Source organism: Clarias gariepinus, chromosome 9 (genome assembly GCF_024256425.1).
Source record: "Clarias gariepinus isolate MV-2021 ecotype Netherlands chromosome 9, CGAR_prim_01v2, whole genome shotgun sequence".
Taxonomy (NCBI): Eukaryota; Metazoa; Chordata; class Actinopteri; order Siluriformes; family Clariidae; genus Clarias; species Clarias gariepinus.
The window spans coordinates 16,427,450-16,446,003 of NC_071108.1; the positions used below are offsets into that span (position 1 = coordinate 16,427,450).

The window sequence follows — 18,554 nt, forward strand, 5'->3', positions numbered from 1 at the left end:
AAAAACATGCAAAAATACAAGGTGTCTAAATACTTTGAGAACACACCATAAATAAGAAGTATGGGACATTTGTTATGTTCAACGCAGACTGTTTGGATATGGCACATCCAAATTGATTGTGATTGAATACTGCATTAGCTACAGTCTATCTAATGAATTATTGATGTGTTTCTCTGCCTGCTTGACTAAGACTCTTTTCATGCTTAGTCTTTGTAATCTGGAGCTTAAGCCTTGCTTCCCAGGGTCTTTTCTAATGGTAGAGAGGAATTCAAAGGAAATAAAGTTGTTCTTCCAGAGCAAACATATTTCTGTTAGATTTTTTTGGAAAAAAAAAAAAGAGTTGTGAAAAAGCAACTTTGGGCATGAAATTTAAGCTCCAGATCTTTGACCGAGAGGCATGTGTGAACTTCTTATGTTTGAATGTTTTATTAGGGTATGGGTCTTATGAAAGTTTTAATGCTTTATTTTATTTTAATTTAATGTTATTTGTATAGCACTTTAAACAATAGACATTGTCTCAAACATGCTTTATAGATATAAAACTTTTTTTTTTTTTTTTTTTAATAAACAGATTTATAGCTTGGTCCATTTGTCTCTAAGGATGCAAGCAAGCATGAGGTGATGGTTCCATGGTGTAGCGTGACCCTAAATAAATTCCTTGTATAACCTTATATGTTATTAGCTAAAAGAGCAACTGTATAATAGGAAAGTGATTTTAGGTAACATAAAGTCAACTTTAATGAGCTTAATATTATATACTATATTGCCCAAAGTATTTGTTCGCCTGCCTTCACATGCATATGAACTTGAGTAACATCTGATTCCTAATCCATAGGGATTAATATAATGTTGGCCCACCCTCTGTTGCTATTATAGCTTCAACTCTTCTGGGAAGGCTTTCCACAAGTTTTAGGAGTGTGTTGCAGAAACACATTTGTGAGGTCAGGCACTTAGGTTGGAGGCGAAGGCCTGACTTGCAGTCTCCTCTTTAATTTATTAGAAAGGTTTTCCATTGGGTTGAGGTCAGGACCAGTCAAGTTTTTCAACACCAAACTCAGTAAAAGAAACTCCTAATGCTTTAACATTCCAAGACATTTTAACAATCTCATGCTCCCATCATTGTGGGAACAGTTTGGGGAGAGCCCTTACTGTTCCAACATATCTGCGCACCAGTGCACAAAGCAAGGTTTATACAGACATGGAGGAGTGGCTTTGGTGTGGAAGACCTTGACTGGCCTGCAGCCAGGCCTTAACTAGTCTTAAAGTGCTGACCTCAACCCGACAAAAACACCTCTGGGTGAATTAGAGCGGAGACTGCGCGCCAGGCCTTCTCGTCCAACATCAGTGTCTGACCTCACAAATGCGCTTTTGGAATAATGGTCACAAATTCCCATAAACACACTCCTAAACCTTGTGGAAAGCCTTCCCAGAATAGTTGAAGCCATTATAGCTGCAAAGGGTCCAACATCATATTAAACCCTATGGATAATAATTGGATGTTACTCAAGTTCATATGCATGTAAAGGCAGGTGATCAAATACTTTTGACAATATAGTGTATGTTTACTGATGAAGGCTTAGGTGCCGAAATGTTCATAGCAATTTCCAAAGCTACTGTATTTAGAAATAGTTTTTTTTTATAATAGCATTTTACCCCCATCTTCATGTTTTTGAACATGAATCTTTCTCAGCTTTAGTTGACTCGTGCATATACTGTATGCTATAATAATCATGATAAATGATGTTTGTGTGTAAGGCTTTATTGTGGCAGATTGCGATATTCTATGTGATTAAGTTAAAGGTTTCAGTAAAGGAAATGATTAGAAATTAGAATAGAAATGTTGCCAATAAAGTATTGTTAAAGGCTATAATAAATACAGTGGAACCTTCGATTACGAGCATAATTCGTTTCGGGAGTGGGCTCGTATTTCAAAACACTCGTAAACCAAATCGAACTTTCCCATAAGCAATAATGGAAACTAAAATTATTCATTCCACAGTCCCCAAAAAATTAAAAAATTAAAATAATTAACACAAATATAAAGTAAAAATAAAACAAATTAACCTGCACTTTAACCTTTAAAGAAAATAAAAATAAATCCCGACAGATAAGTGTTTCCGTTTGTGCACGGAGGCGCTGTGTATGTGTGTGCATGTAAAAGTAAAGTACGGAGCCCTTTCCCCTCTCCCTCTTCTCGTCTTACACACTCGTCTTACCCTTTCTCCACTCTTTTCACACAAGCGCGCACACTGTTTTATCGGAAAAATAAACAAGAAATCTCTAATGACACTTGATTGAGTGACACATTAACGGAAGCACTGCTGTGAAGTGAAAATAAAACAAATTAACCTGCACTTTACCTTTGAAAAGAATCACGACAGGGCAGTGTTTCTGTGCAGAGAGAATAAGTATGTGTGTGTGTGTCTGTGTGTGTCTGTAAAGGCGAAAGTAGGAGGGGTCTGTGTGTGGGGGGGGGGGGGCACGGTGTTTAGTGACGCGCACGCACACAGACACAAAAAGCAGGCTGATACAACGAGAGAAAATGAATCTTTAACCTCTCTAATAAGACTTGCTTTTGCTTAACATGTGCGCTGTACACACACGCATACAGACACAAAATAAAATATGTTTTACACACACCAGTGGTCACAGTGTTATAGTAAACAGTACACGCGTGCACAGATGTTGATTATACCGGTAAGAGATGCGTACTAAGACCCAGCAGGGGAGACGATTACTCACAATTCCGCAGCGCAAGCGAGAGAAAAACCGTTGGCTCAGTTGTGATCACGTGACGCTCAGCGTCAAAACAAGAAACGTATGCGTGATACATGATACTCAGTACTCGTAAACCAAGACTTGTTAGTTTTCCATGTCAAAATTAATTAAAAATCTTTGCTCGTCTTGCAGAACACTCGCAAACCATGTTACTCGCAATCCGAGGTTTCATAGTATTTGTAAACATATTGAGTACAGTAGTGTAATATCCATAGTATAGAATAACATAATCCAGTGCATTCGATCATTTACCAATTTGAAAAAGTAATGTACAGTTAATGCTAGTCTGAAGGTTAAGAGTCTTGCTTAAGTACCCGACCATAGCAGTTTGTAGGTCCTGTGAATTTTTGAAGACAAAATTTTCTGTTTTTAATTCACAGCCTTAACCACTGAATAACCACTACTAGCCTTAGTAGTATTCGTTGATTCAATGCTAATCTTATAGTACAAACCGGATTGGATGATGTGGAGGTGCCAACTTCTAATATTTTATTCAGAATAGAACATAAATCACGGAACAAAAGTTTAAACTGAGAAAATGTATCATTTTAAGGGAAAAATATGTTGATTCAAAATTTTATGGTGTCAACAAATCTCAAAAAAGTTGGGACAAGGCCATTTTCACCACTGTGTGGCATCTCCCCTTCTTCTTAAAACACTCAACAGACGTCTGGGGACCGAGGAGACCAGTTTCTCAAATTTAGAAATAGGAATGCTCTCCCATTCTTGTCTAATACAGGCCTCTAACTGTTCAATCGTCTTGGGCCTTCTTTGTCGCACCTTCCTCTTGATGCGCCAAATATTCTCTATAGGTGAAAGACTGCAGACTGGCCATTTCAGTACCCGGATCCTTCTCCTATGCAGCCATGATGTTGTGATTGTTGAAAAATGCATGGTCTTCCCTGAAAGAGATGACGTCTGGATGGGAGCATATGTTGTTCTAGAACCTGAATATATTTTTCTGCATTGATGGTGCCTTTCCAGACACGCAAGCTGCCCATGCCACACGCTCTCATGCAACCCCATACCATCAGAGATGCAGGCTTCTGAACTGAGCGTTGATAACAACTTGGGTTGTCCTTGTCCTCTTTGGTCCGGATGACATGGCGTCCCAGATTTCCAAAAAGAACTTGCTCGTCTGACCACAGAACAGTCTTCCATTTTGCCACACTCCATTTTTAATGATCCCTGGCCCAGTGAAAACGCCTGATGCCTGCACACCATGGCGGTTTTGCACGCCTACCAGGCTGACCTGCTGAGAGACTTGAGCACTGGCCGTGGGGGGTGGCCCCCCAATGGGGAGAGGCACGCAGAATTCCTTTTAAAGAATGAAGTGTTCTCCCTGGCACCCCCAGGAGGTTGGTGTTCTTGCTCCGCCACCACTGGTGTTTCGGGCAACTCCAGTCTCCAATAAAATGTTAGTTCTTCGGATTTCTGCCGTGTTTCAGGATGCCGAACATCTAACATCCCCCCCGTTTAACTAAGCCGCTGAGCTTTGCCCCTTTCTGAGAAACTGGCAGTGTAGAAGCTACTGCCAAGTATATCTCCTTGGGTACTAAGCACTGTACAGAGAAACTACAGGATTCAGTTCTCACATCACCCTCCGCGTTTCAATGGTACCATTCAATGGCGTGGTCTCCACTTCCATGAAACCGGAAAGTGCAAGAGGAACGGGGGGCTGCGTCCAATTTTTTAGATTTTGCGGGCTTTACCGCTATCTAAAAATAAATCAATGGAAATATTGCCACAACACAGGAGGTTCCTGAGGTTCGCTTTCGGGGGCGAAGCTTACCAGTATCGGGTCCTTCTATTTGGTCTAGCTTTTTCACCCGCACATACACAAAATACATGGATGTAGTTCTGGCTCTTACGACTCCAGAGCATCCGTATTGAATTACATGACTGGCTGGCCCAGTCTCAGTAGCTAGCGCTTCGACATCAGCATGTCGTTCTAGCTAATCTTTGTTTCCTAGGATTGAGATCCAATGCCATGAAAGCATGCTCTTTCCTGTTAAGAGGACAACATTTTTGGGTGTCACATGGAATTTGAGCGTAAGCGGGCACAGCTGTCTCCCGCTCGTGTCTAATCCATTCTCAACATTGTCAAGGAAATCAAGCTAGACCAGAAAGTGACCATCACTAGTCTGGGGCCGCAACGGGGGGTGGCCCCCACTATACTGGGCTATTGCCCTCTCCTATGAGGCGCGTGGGCTCACTTCGCGTCTAGGAATCAGGGCTCATTTAACCAGGGGGATCGCCTCATCTATTGCACTAGCAAGAGGTATTCCCCTGCAGCAAGTGTGTGACACGGAGGGTTGTCCTCTCCGCACACATTTATTACATTTATAGTTTGGATGTTCATGCTACTCCGGGCCCACGGGTCCTCGAGTCAGCTACCCAGACATAGTTCTGAGACCTTCTCGGCCTTGTGCGCACACGCTACACAATGCGGGGTCCAGACACTTGCAGTGCGGCGACGTTGGTACTCTTGTTCCCATAGCGTTTTCATCCAGCATCGAGTGTAGCCTTTGAAAGGAAACTTCTCGGGTTACTTTGCTATAACCCTGTTTCCTGAAAAGGCGGGAACGAGATGCTGCGTCCCTATGCCGCACTGCCCACGTGACCGGCTGTCCGTTCAGACAAATCAATCTGAGGAATGTTTCCGGTTCACTCCTATTTATAACCTGCAGGTGCGTCCTATCAGATGACGTCACCTGACCGAGGTTATAAAAGCCAAAAATTTGCCGTGTTTGGTACACACATGCTTCACAACCGGCAACATGACAAGATGTTTCCATAGCGTTTTCACGCAGCATCTCGTTCCCGCCTTTTCAGGGAACAGGGTTACAGCAAAGTAACCCGAGACGTTATCTTAGTGAGGAGGTGTGGTTGACCCCGTTGCTAGGGATGATGCAGCAATTCAAGGACTGTGATTGTGTGATAAAAAAATAACCTCTGACCTCTGCAAAGGTCTTGAAATGGACTCTTTGTGAAAATAAAATACATAATAATAGAACAGACAGGGAAACCATAATGTTTGTATATAAAGAAATTGTATAAGCATAAACACAGGCTACTTTATGCAAAGTTTCTGTTATAGACTAAATATATTAAAGTTAATTAAAACAGCCAATTGTTGAAAATGTGTCTACTTTTGAAGCAACTAATTTCCACACAGTAGTTACTATATTTAAGTTTTTACATTTATTTATCATACTGATTTTATTACTTGTAATCCATTTCAGATTGATGGGAGCAAAATGGCTCAACTTTTACTGTTCAGTCTGTGTAAGTTGCACTTTTGGATGGTATGTAGTCAACAATCCAAACTGGACAGAAGGGCCGTGTTTATTTTTAGCTTTACGTTCAGTGTTTGGAGAATATTACTTCCTTCTGCCATTTTGTTCTCTGCTATAGAAACTCTTAAGCCTCGTAAAAGTCCTCCTCTCTAATCTTAACAATTTTTACCTTAGGAGCTGTTTTTAGGTCTAAGATGTTTCGTGAATCATTTTTATCTTTACTAAGATTTAATCTTAAATTTAAGGGGAAATTCTGAGAAAATGTCATAATTCTAAGAATTTTCTTAGAATTTCTTCACTAGGAGCAACTTTTAGGCTTAAGACGCTTTGAATACGGGCTCTGATGTTTATTTTAGCCAGATGTTAAAAGAAAATACCTAAATCAGTCAAAGGCAACTAAACTTTCATAAAACCATGTCATAATAGGATACTATAAAGCTACAAGATACATGAAATACCCAGGTGTAGCTGGGGTTGAGAGGGTTTTTTGTCCTAATATTGAACCAACCGTCTATTACTGTTCTCTTTTTGTTTAACAGGAAGGGGAAGAGTCACAATGGTACTGGTGAAGAGAGAAAGCACAGACTCATGGACATGGTGACCATCTCTTTAATTTTCCACAGTTGCCATAAAACTATTTGCTTTTTATATCAGCCTTTAGACTGCATTGGCAGGTGAGACGTTTGGTATCCACACACTGATGTCTGGATTTAAATTTGGCAATATAGAAAGTCAGATTCATTATTGATCATTTTAGTTTTCTCTTCACTTTTTGTTCAGGTGTGACAGTCAGGAATGTCTCAATTGCATGAAGAATCTACTTTTAAAGTTCCAAGTAAATTTTTATAAATGTGAATAGTTGTTGGATCAGGTACTCTACTATTGTGCAATTATAAAAATTATGCATCTTTTACATAAAGAAGAGTTTGCCCAGAATGTTCACCAGTTTAGCCAGTTCTTGCTACACACTGGAATTGGATGTTAAACAAACGTTTATAAAATTGATTAAGCTGATATGTTTTTGCTTGCAGTAGCAATGTATTGGTACGGGAATAGAAGGGCATTCAAGTTAAACCGGGACATTTTATAATGCAGAATACTACACTGACATGATGGGACTGCCTACTTCACATCTGAAACGCTGGACTCCCAGTAACTACTTTATTAGCCCAAACATGTGGAAATACCTTTGAGCAAAATCAGGACTGTAAGGGGGATGAGGCAATGTAAAGAAATGTGTGTACAGTTCCCACAGACAGATGCGTCTCTTTTTTAAGTTGCCCGGTGCCCTCAGTCAGATCCTCAGCTCAATTTATTGAGTTTTTTTTTAATGGACTTTCTATGTCTGGGTGGATTTCCTCACGGTTCTCCCACTTCGCAAATCATGCTGATCTGTGGAGGGACTTTGCTAAATGTGCCACTTGGCAAAAATGAATGTGTGAATAATAATGTTAATGGTGCCAGTGATGGCTGGATTCAAGATGTATTCAGACTATAAATTCATTTAATTTTAAGCAATTACATATTTTATTCTGTGTATTTACACATGTAATAGTGGTCAGAAGATAACAGAATTAATACAGCACAAAAATGTGATTTATTCTCAAAGTCAGGCTGGTAGAAAACTGAAATATGCTGCATTTTTTGGGCAACCTCTGCTATGTACAGTATGTCCAATCATTCAGCAGTCCTGAAGTCTTGAGATAATTAGGTTGGAATACTAATATGTGCAATTTTTTTACTCATTTCTCAGTACATCTGCATAAAGCCACTTTAAACTTGGCTCTGTGGTAAGGCTATAGTTTATAATATTGCTTATCTTATTGAGCATTTACTGTTCTCACCTGTCAAGTGCCACTTTTAAGCTCCACATACAAACACACACACACACACACCCAAAAAAATTTGTTTTGCTTGTAATTATTTACAGTAAAAACATATCTATTGAACTATACTGTGATCTTTATAATAAAAAGCCTAAAGACTGATCTATTCTCTACGTTTTACTCTTTTACATCTCATACTATCATCTACAACTCATATCAGGCTATATAGTGAAAATGGTCTCTGTTTTTGCTTTTAGAACATATTGCGGCAGTCAAAGCTGCGCTCCATCAGTAAGTCAGACACCAAGCTCCATGAGATGAACAGACTCAACTGCAATGGCAAAAGTATGTACATTCGCTTCTCACACTGCTTGATAGTGTTACCGAGGCCGCAGGGTCGCCTCAAATTCGGATATAGAGTCGGAGCATGCCGGATGGTATAAGTTTCATTTCGGGATACAATTTTTTTTCCGTTCTTCTGTAGTAGAGCCACCCGTAGATGTTTTTTCACTTTGTGAGGGTTGGCGCCGTCTGTGCCACCTTTGCCTCTGCAGTTTAGCCCACAATGTTCTGTTTCTTCTTTAAAATATTACATATTTCAAACTCCATGAAGCTTAAATTTGATCTTAAATCTTCAGAATCCTCCAAAAAGAACCGTCCAGCCAGCATGGACCTGCTCCTGCTGCCAAGCCGTCGCTCCAACTCGGACCTCCGAACCTCACAAGGCCGGCAGGTTCCACAGGCGCCCACAGGAGAGGATGGAGAACACACGTACGCTGAGGTTGGGCGCCGCTCGTCGCCTACTCGCTGTCCCGAGGCCGCGCTCAGGGGGAGGGCTGGAGAGACAGACACTCCTGCCCCCCCAGCTGTTCCCGCTAATACCCCAGCCCCACCTGATCCGGATGGCGACAGCCTGGATGGCGGTATTCCTGAGCCTGAGACCCTTCCTCAGGTAATGAACCCGCCTCCCCAGCCCACGGAAACAGCTGAGTATGCATGTATCAGAAAAGTTCGCAAGGTTGACAAAGCTGCCCAGAAGAGGGATAATGGCACTGAGACAGAGGAGGGGCTCGGGCAGGCACAACGGCACAGTAGTGGAGAGATTCGTCATGCTCCACCCAGTCATCCAGCTCCACCCCCACCACACCCACACAGTCAAAAGTTGCAGCGCAAGAATGTGGAGGCTTTCAATCTTCCTTTCTTTCCAAAGGTAGGTGAATGGCTTTAGTAAGCCAGTAGACAGATAAGTACTGACCGTTTATTTTGCATTATTGTGTCTGTGAAAATATTTAACTTAATTAATAATTACTAGTTGGCTTCGAGGTGACGTTGTGGTTAGCACTGGCACCTCCAGTGACCAGGTTTAATTCCCACCTTGCGTCTTCGTGCATGGAGTTTGTTCTCCATGTGCTTGGTTGCTTTCCTCTGTGTGCTCCGGTTTCATCTCAAAGACATGCAGATTAGGCTAATTGCTACTGTATTTCCAAATTGCCTGTAGTGTGTCCAAGTCAGGGGTAGCTCAGTGGTTAAGGCATTGGACTACGGTTGGGAAGATCCCAGGTTCAAACCCCGCAGCCACCAAGTTGCCACTGTTGGGCCCTTGAGCAAGGCCCTTAACCCTCAACTGCTCAGATGTGTAATGAGATAAAAATGTAAGTTGCTCTGGATAAGAGCGTCTGCCAAATGCCTAAATGTAAATGTGTGAATGAGCATGTTAGAATGCGTGTATGTATGAGTTCCCCGTGATGGATTGGCACCCTGTCCAGGATGTACCCTGGTCTCCTGGGATAGGCTTCAGACCCCCCCGCGACCCTGTATACAGGATAAAGAAGTATAGTTGATGAGTGAGTGTGTTGGTTTACCCTCATTTTAAATGCAGGAAAAAACTGCAGGATCAGATCATCTGAGGTAGTAAGAAGGAAATAATAAATTAGTTGCTCATGTTCTCCAAGTACAAGTAGTGGAAAGAATATGAAAACACTGACTTGAGTAAAAGCATTAATAATTGATGAGTAAAATTGAATTGCTTGCGTTAGCATACATCATTTATTTGGTTACTACTGCACTACAGTAATTATAGTCTGAAACTGACACATACTGTTTTGGTGTTCATTTTTAAAATAGCCATAACACCATCTGACTGATCAACAATCTATAAAGAAATGCAACATTACCTGTACATCATGTTAGGTTAGATATTGAGTTGTGAAATGTCAGTATCTCTTGTTTACTCACATACTTTCCAGGATATTAAACTGTTTGATTTGAAGCATTTTAATACTGAAGATGTCTAATACATTGGGATATTTATTTGTCACCAGTGTCTCAGACATTGCTGTTGTTGACTAAGCATTTAGCCCCTGAAGTGTAGGAAGATACAGATTTATTTAGATTGAATCAATTCCTTTTGATAAGCCTTGCACCTTCAGGATCCAGGTTAGATTACCGCCCAGGCTCAATTCTCTGTGTGCATGGAGTTCTCCTCGTGCTTTTTGGGTTTCCTCCGGGTACTCCGGTTTCTTCCCACAGTCTAAAGATATGCAGGTTGGCTAATTGGCGTTCCCAAATTGACTGTAGCGTGTGAATGAGTGTGTGTGTATGTGTGTGTCCTGCAATGAATTGGCACCCTGTCCAGGGTGTACCCCACCTCCAGCCCTAAGTTTCCTGGGATAGGCTCTGGGCCCCCATGACCCTGAATACAGCACAAAGCGGTACAGACGATGAGTACGTGTATGTACAGTATGTATGTACGTTTTTTTTTTTTGGCCTGTTTTGTATGTTTGTAATTAGCACTAAATGACAGAATTTACTTGTGATGTCTTTTGTTCACAATAGTGGTTACTGCTATAGCAATGTACTGTAGGCGTTTAGGGGTTTAAGAGTTTCTGTTTTTTACTTAACCTACTAGGTGTAAATGTTATAATGTTATTGTGGTAATTCTATTGTATTGCAATTGTACAGGAGTGCAGTGAAGTTAAATATTTTCGTCTTTTAAAAAAAGCTCACAATTAGGCACTAGAATTTTATTAAAAAGTATCAATACACTTGAACCAAGTACTCCGTAATGAGGGTCGATACAGTTTTGTTACTTTCCATCCCTACTAATCACATCCTCTTGTGAAAATTCCTGACACTCGTTTCTATCCACATGGCATTCCTGCTGAGACATACCCAGAAGCCCTATGCCATACAAATGACGCAATACACAGCAACTCATATGCAATGCCTGTGTTCTCGTTATTCAAATTCAGGTCTTAGACGGCTAGCAACTTCCTATTGATAAAAGGTATATTTTCTCATGAAGAAAAACCTATAATCTTAAAATAAATATTTAGAAGCTTGTTCATTGTAGCTTCTTAGGCAGCTTTACACATTTAAGGGAGCTTTACATTGCTTCTCTGACAGAATCATAATAGACATATAATAAGATTGAAATAAAACACCCCACAGAGCTCTTAACTCTACACTAATGTCATAAAAACAAACATTTCAAATAAATAGGCTGAAGAATATACTTTGCTAGTACATAGTGAAACTTACTTTTCTATTTAAAGTATAGTTCGCTCACAGCTGCCCGGTCGGGAAAACTCATTAAGCTTTAAGTCATTAGATACACTGAGTGGTTATAGATGAGCTAGTCAGTCAGCAGGGGGAAAGCCAGATGGATCGCACTGACCTTAACAGTGTGTTAGAGGACATGTTTCGTACTAACTCGAAAATTTCTGAAAAGTTAAAGGATGATTGTGCAACACACATCTTTAATTAAAAGCATCTTGCATTTCTTTTCGGTTTTCTGATGAATGATGTCAAGCAAATCTTTTTTCACTCAATCAGTAGTTGAGAGGCTTTGAATAAAAACACTAAGTGAGTGAAAAAAGTGTTTGTTTGAAATCATTCATTGGATGAACCAACACACATTACAAAGGTCCATGGAGCTCAGTGCAGATCTGAGGAAGAGGATGGTAGATTCATGTGTATCAGAGGGATTGAAGATTTCAAGATTATAGTTCAAATAATTCTACATTAGTACAAGATATCAGGAAGTGTAGGCACTTTGGCAAGGTTTGAAAGAAGACCCAAACTGACACCATGAGGTGAGAGTAAATTGGAGGATTAGGGGAATTTTTTTTTAAGCAGCCCACGATATTGCTGTCAAGTGGCTCCATTTTAATTAGTAAAAAAAAAAAACATAATCAATATGTTTAAGTTAGGGAAATATTTAAAATGATCAAACAAAATTTTCAAAGGTTTTCATCACAGGAGACTTCGAGCACAAGGTGGGGTACACCCTCCGTAGTGTGCCAATTCATTGCAGAGAGCACATACACTCTAGGAGCAATTTGTGAAGGGTAATTATCTTGCAGATAACTGTCTAATCTGCAAGGACACCAGAATACCCAGAGGAAACCCACCACATCCAGGGAGAACAAACTCCACGCACACAGACCTGAAGTGAGAATCGAAACTTCGCCCACGTAGGTGCGAGGCCACAGTGCTAACCACCACGGCACCTGGCAGCCACAGATTAATTTACAACATTGCAAATCACTAAACAGTGTTTAAACAAAGATCCAGCAGACTTCATACACAGCAGTAGACTCTATGCATAACATCTCTATCTGACTTTTCCAGATGTCCGATTATTAGTTGTAGTTCAGTTGTAAAAGCATAAGATTCCAAAACATATCTATGCTTCATTCTATGCTTTGAATTTTAATTTGATCAAAATTTAAATTTCTTGTTCGGTTGCATTTTTGTTCATCACACACGTACCTGTATCCATAGAAGTCTTTGAAAGACTTCCTTAAACCTAAAAAAACAAAACAAAAATAATGTCCTCGGGACTGGCTGACCTGAGCATTAAATATTGTTTTGTCGCTTAACGTCATATGAAAATACATAGGTGGTGTCTTATGCGACATCCTTGCCATTCATTTTGTTTCTTGGAATGCAACGATAAATAAGTTAAAAGAACTAGTTTAACTAGTTTCTAGAGTCTACATTTACAAATCAGTTTATTGCTGGCCTGAATATCTGTTGCACCACTCAGGAGACTCTGACTTAAAATATACTACTGAAATTAAGTGAGGGTGTCTTGTAAAGTTGATACAAACACACAGTTCTTGTTAAAATAAAGTATTGCTCTTAAGTGTTTCATAATTTGCATTCATTTTAATTTCATTTAACCATTTAAATATGCAAAAAAAAAAAGGGGGGATGGTCAGGACAACTTTTTTTGTTTTTTTTTCTTTATTTAACCAGGCAAAACAGATTAAGAACAGGTTTCTTATTTACAACTGTGGCCTGGCAAAGGCTAAGCCTTTTGGGGAAAGTAGGGGAGCTCATAAAAATAAAACATTTTAAGAAATATAAATGAAATTATGAAAAAAGAAAATGAAAGCAAAAAGTAAATAAGGTACATATTATAAAAAATAATAACAATAAAAAAAAAATAATAAAAACTTAGTTCAGGAATGTCATATATATATATTTTTTATTATTTGTAGCTAATATATCTTACGAACTACAGCTAGCATGTTAATTCAGTAATTTAATACTGCTAGATTGGTATAAATTTGTTACACTTGTGTACACATGGATATATAATGATAGAGACACTTTAATCAGAAAGAGTCTGTATTTAATAAGATTGTTTACATTCTTTGCACTGTTTACTCAGGAGGCAGTGTTTATTGGTAACGGAGAGGAGTACATATGGAAACCTCCTGAAGATGATGACATCATGTTCCAGCCCAAGCACATAGGCCCTCTAAGCCCTCACATGGGAGAAAACATGGCAGCTGGGGTACGTCCTTTTCGGTATAAATGCTTATCAAGGTTTACTAGCTTTCACCTAATTTCTAGTCTATATGTAGTCATGTAAATGTTGAGGTGTAATTTTATTAGCAAAAGCCAGGGGTGGTTATAGGATCCGACGCTCATGCCAAATTAAATGCCTTTCTACTAATAGTAATTATTATTTTATTATTAATATTATTTTGTTATGAAATATATTGTACATATATTTTTTGGTAATACCAATATTAATATTACTGCTAAATAACGAGTTCATGAGTAATTTTTTTTTTAAAAGACCCTTTTTTTATGAAAATGTCACTACATATTTTCAGAAAGACCTGTTGTCTGGAAGAGTTTGGTAACGAGATATTCACGTTAAGGATGGCTTATATTAAGCTGCATGTGACTGTGTGAAACGTGCTACCACTAACGACAAAAAAACAAGCGCTTGCAAACCAGACAGGCAGCTATCATACAATATAGCCATGACATCGGTTAAGGTATAAAGAACTAGCTAGCAACCTAACGTTAATTGCAACGTCACTGTAAAAGCAGATTTGAACCAGTGTAGAAACAGGATTCATTTATCTGTGCTTTTAATATGTATTACAGTGGAACCTCGGATTACGAGCTTAATTCGTTCCGGAAGTGGGCTCGTATTCCAAAACACTCTTAAACCAAATTTAATTTTCCCATAGGAAATAATGGAAACTTAAATTATTCATTCTACAGCCCAAAAAAATAAATACATAAATATAATTAATACAAAATATAAAGTAAAAATAAAACAAATTAACCTGTACTTTACCTTACAAAAATGTAAAATTAAACCCCGACAGATAAGGGTTTTCGTTTGTGCATGCAGAGTGTATGTGTGTAAAATGTGCGCGCACACACACACACACACACACACACACACACATTAACGGATAGACCGTTTTTAAAACCATTTAAAAATTAGCAAGGAACATTCCTAGCCACACTCACGTGAGCGCATACTAACAGGATCACTGCTGTAAGTAAAACAACAACAGCAAAAAACAAATTAAACAGCTCCTCACCTTTGAAAACAATCGTGACAGAGAGGAGTTTGTGTTTATTTGGCAACCTGAGAGGAGGGGGGCTGAAGGGGGGCTCGCTCGCGTTTACAGCCTCCTTCTCTCAGGTTGCCAAACAAACACACAAACTCTCTGCCTTACACAGACACAAACACGCGCACGCAAAAACACTGCAGGCACTAAGACCCAGCAGGGGAGACGATAGGTCTCGGCTTTACAGCTCCCCTTCTCTCAGGTTGCCAAATAAACACACAAACTCTTCTCTGTCACGACTATTTTCAAAGGTGAGGAGCTGTTTATTTTTTGTTGTTGTTGTTGTTGTTTTACTTTACAGTAGTAATCCCGTTAGTATGCACTCACGCGAGTGTGACTAGCGATGTTCCTTGCTAATTTTTAAACGGTTTTAAAAACGGTCTCTCCGTTAATGTGTGTGTGTGTGTGTGTGTGCGCGCGCACACGCACATCTTACACACACACACACACACAGCGCGTGTGTGTATTCACTTAGCAGGAGAGACGATTACCTACAATTCTGCTGCAAGAGAGAGAAAAACCGTTGGCTCACTTGTGATGACGTAACGCTCGTTGTTAAAACAAGAAGCGCATGCGTGAGACATGATACTCGGTGCTCGTTAACTAAGACAATGCTCGTTTTTCAAGTAAAAAATTATTAAAAATTGTTGCTCGTCTTGCAAAACACTCGTAAACCACGTTACTCGTAATCCGAGGTTCCACTGTATATATATTATTTTTCAAAAATAATAATAATAATAATTATTATTATTATTGTTTGTAGAAAAAGCCATGGCATTTTTTTTGCTTTACCTTTTGTGACTCATTGTTTCTGTGTTATTCTTCAGATCTCAGATATGTACTCCAAAGTCTGCAAACCAGGCAAAAAGAAGAGAGGCATGCCTGGCTCTCCCACAGGTCCTAGGGATATTGGTGGCTATAGGACCTTGGCTCGAGGTGAACGTGATGGTGGCTTTAATGTGGTGGTGAAGCCACAAACATGGGCACCGCAGGAGGCAAAAGCTTCAAGGATGCCCCCTGGCTCAATGGAAGAGCACTGCTATGAAGCCATTGGTGCAGAGGAGAGTGAAATGTCCTATGAAGCTGCAGAGGTTGGAGGAGGAGGAGGAGGAGGAGGATGGAAACGAGAAAGGCCTCCACCCAATGCCAGTGCCACCCTCCGGCCCAAGAAGAGGAAGCCACAGCAGCCACAACACCAGCCACCTCCACCACCTCCTCCTCCCCAGCATACACCCAAGATGCAGCACCTGCCAGCCAAAGCACTTTTGCTGCCAGGCGAGAATCTCTATGAGAGCATCCCTGACCTGAAGCAGGGCTCAACCACATCGAGTACCACCACCATCTTCACTTTTAATGATGGAATGGAAATGTATGTCACTGGCCTGTAAGGGCTCAAACTTAAATCTTAAATGGAAAGACCCCCATCGTATAGTTGAGTAGGGAAGAGACTTGACAAGGCAACAACTCTTTCTGCACTCATTCACACATCATGTTTACATTTCAGCTCTATGGTTCCTAAGTAGCCCCACACATTGCCTTAGAGAAGCAGTCTGGAAAAGGGGGTTTATCATACAGAAGATATCGTGCTAAAGCTTTCAGTGGGGATGCTGTTGCATCATACATCAGTTTGGTAAACACACATGGCACTACCACTTCATGTCTAACATGGTGTATCAGTATTAAATGACTACGGAATTAAATATGAAAATGTGGTGGGGAAAAAGTGATAACACAAAGGTGAAAACTTCTCGCATAATCACATATCTTTCAGGAGTAGCAGACATCAGATTTAACAAATTACCAACATATCACTACATAGGGAAAGCCTGTTTAAGGTATACTCCAAAATCCTTTTTTTTTTTGACAGTACACTCACTTGTGCATTAGTTTCTGTGTAAGTTTCCATCGGAATTGCGGGTTTCTTTTGTTTTCATTTTATGTTAATTCCAAAGGAAAGGACAAAATGAGCACAACTCTACTGAGCAGAAAGAATACAAAAATGGCACAGAGTATTTATACTCCATGTTTTAGAGTTCTATTGACAGAGAAAAATAATGCAGCGGGAAACAAGTCCCTTATTTTAGTGACAAACCAATAGCAAAAATATAACTAATAATAAGGGTCTGGCTAAGGCCACTATTGTTAGACTCTGTAGCTTGACAGTGAACATAGGCCTTTATCTAAATTCTTTACAAATACATCCACAAGCTTTGGGAAAATATGTGGCACTATTTTTCTAGTGATAAAGCCTCTATTTCTGTAATGGAATTCTATGGGAAATAAATATAAAATATAGATATAAAGACAGTATTCCCATTGACTGAATCACACAACTGTATATTGGTCTGCATATTCAAAAGCACATAATCATAAATTGCAAATTTCCTCCTCCAGCACTTAAATGCATTGTAGACTCCTTCTGAGAGACCATTTGAAAAATGCAAGCTAAAATAAATTACATGATAATTACAGTAGCAATTAAAAAAAGAGACCCTAAACAGAATTCGCAAAAGCTCAGGGAAAGTGGAAAAATATATAAACGTAATTAAATTAGTTGCACATGGAACTGTTTTCCTCTAAGTGAAACAAAAAAGAGTTTAGAGCAGTTTAGGCATCGGACCTTGCCCTTCAGAATGTTTTTTAGGTTTTTGTTTTCATAGTATTATTATAATATATTTTTTTTATCTCATAGCATAAACACCTAAATGGCTGTGTATGAAGTCACCACTGCCGTACAAATACAGTACAATAATGTTTTACGTTGTTAATACTGTTAATGCACTTTGCCTGATAAAAAAAAAAAGATGCATGTATTATAAAAAAAAAAAGCATACAAATGAGAAAAGGTGATAAAAAAACAAGTTATCTGGTGTCTGAGAATGGTTTCTTTCTTGCTGTTGTCGGTTGCTTATTTGATTTAATTGCCTTTTCCTCTGCTGAAGAGAGAGCACAATGTTTTGCTTCAGGACTGATAACTCAAGGTGAACTTCATCTACATCTGACATTACACAACTGGAAGCAGAATGTGACTGGTCATAGTGAATAAATCATAGACAATACTCCTCATTTTTCCAAGTGAACACCAATCAGGATTTCACTCTACCTTCCTACAGCACATTAACCAGCTGTATAATAATTGGGAATACTATAATAAAATATTCTATTCATGCTATTCAAATGATGGTAACCAGTGTGAGTGTAGTTCGTTACAGTGGTTTTTCTGTTAATGCAGACAACATTATCTGTGACGTTGCTCCAGAATTGAGGAAAAAAGAAAAAAAAAAAAACAGTGAGATTTTATATTAGTGTTAAAAGAGGCTTGAACCCATGGAGAAAGACTATAGTCTATGAGTGTGGCACACAGTCACTGTCATTTATGTTGGAACAATGTTGTAAATATTTTACAAAGAATTGAAGAAATGAAAAGAACAGGAGGAACAAGGTGAAGTTGCTGTAGGTGTATTGAACACGTGTTTCTTTTTGTTTGTTTTTTGTTTCTTTAATTTTCTTTTGGAATGTTTTCTCTGGTGAAACTTTTGCTCAGCAGTATCTCTGTGGGTTTTGATGTGTTTTTTTTTTTCCTTTTCCCGTGCCATCTTGAGCTATAATGTGTATTTCAAAGATCAACTGAGTATTAGTGTGGCAGCTGATGTTGTGTGTTTGCTTATCAAACAACAGGGTTGTGTGTTCCAGCCGTGTAAGTACTCATGTGCAAAAGATTGTAATGTTTTTATAACAAAATTACTATTCATAAAAAATGT

At 39.3% G+C, this 18,554-nt stretch overlaps 1 protein-coding gene across 4 annotated transcripts in view; it reads left to right on the top strand.

The window, feature by feature from the left end:
* Positions 1–18,554, top strand: part of si:dkey-70p6.1 (uncharacterized protein LOC570575 homolog) — a 37,193-nt gene extending 18,639 nt beyond the window's left edge. For 3 of the 4 annotated variants that reach the window (XM_053503512.1, XM_053503511.1, XM_053503508.1), the window contains 5 exons: positions 6,617–6,674; positions 8,161–8,248; positions 8,542–9,113; positions 13,584–13,709; positions 15,621–18,554. In XM_053503512.1, the coding sequence (XP_053359487.1) occupies positions 6,617–6,674; positions 8,161–8,248; positions 8,542–9,113; positions 13,584–13,709; positions 15,621–16,181 (1,405 nt within the window). In that variant the 3' untranslated portion in view covers positions 16,182–18,554. The remainder of the gene's footprint in view (positions 1–6,616; positions 6,675–8,160; positions 8,249–8,541; positions 9,114–13,583; positions 13,710–15,620) is intronic. The other variant, XM_053503509.1, reaches the window with a different exon arrangement.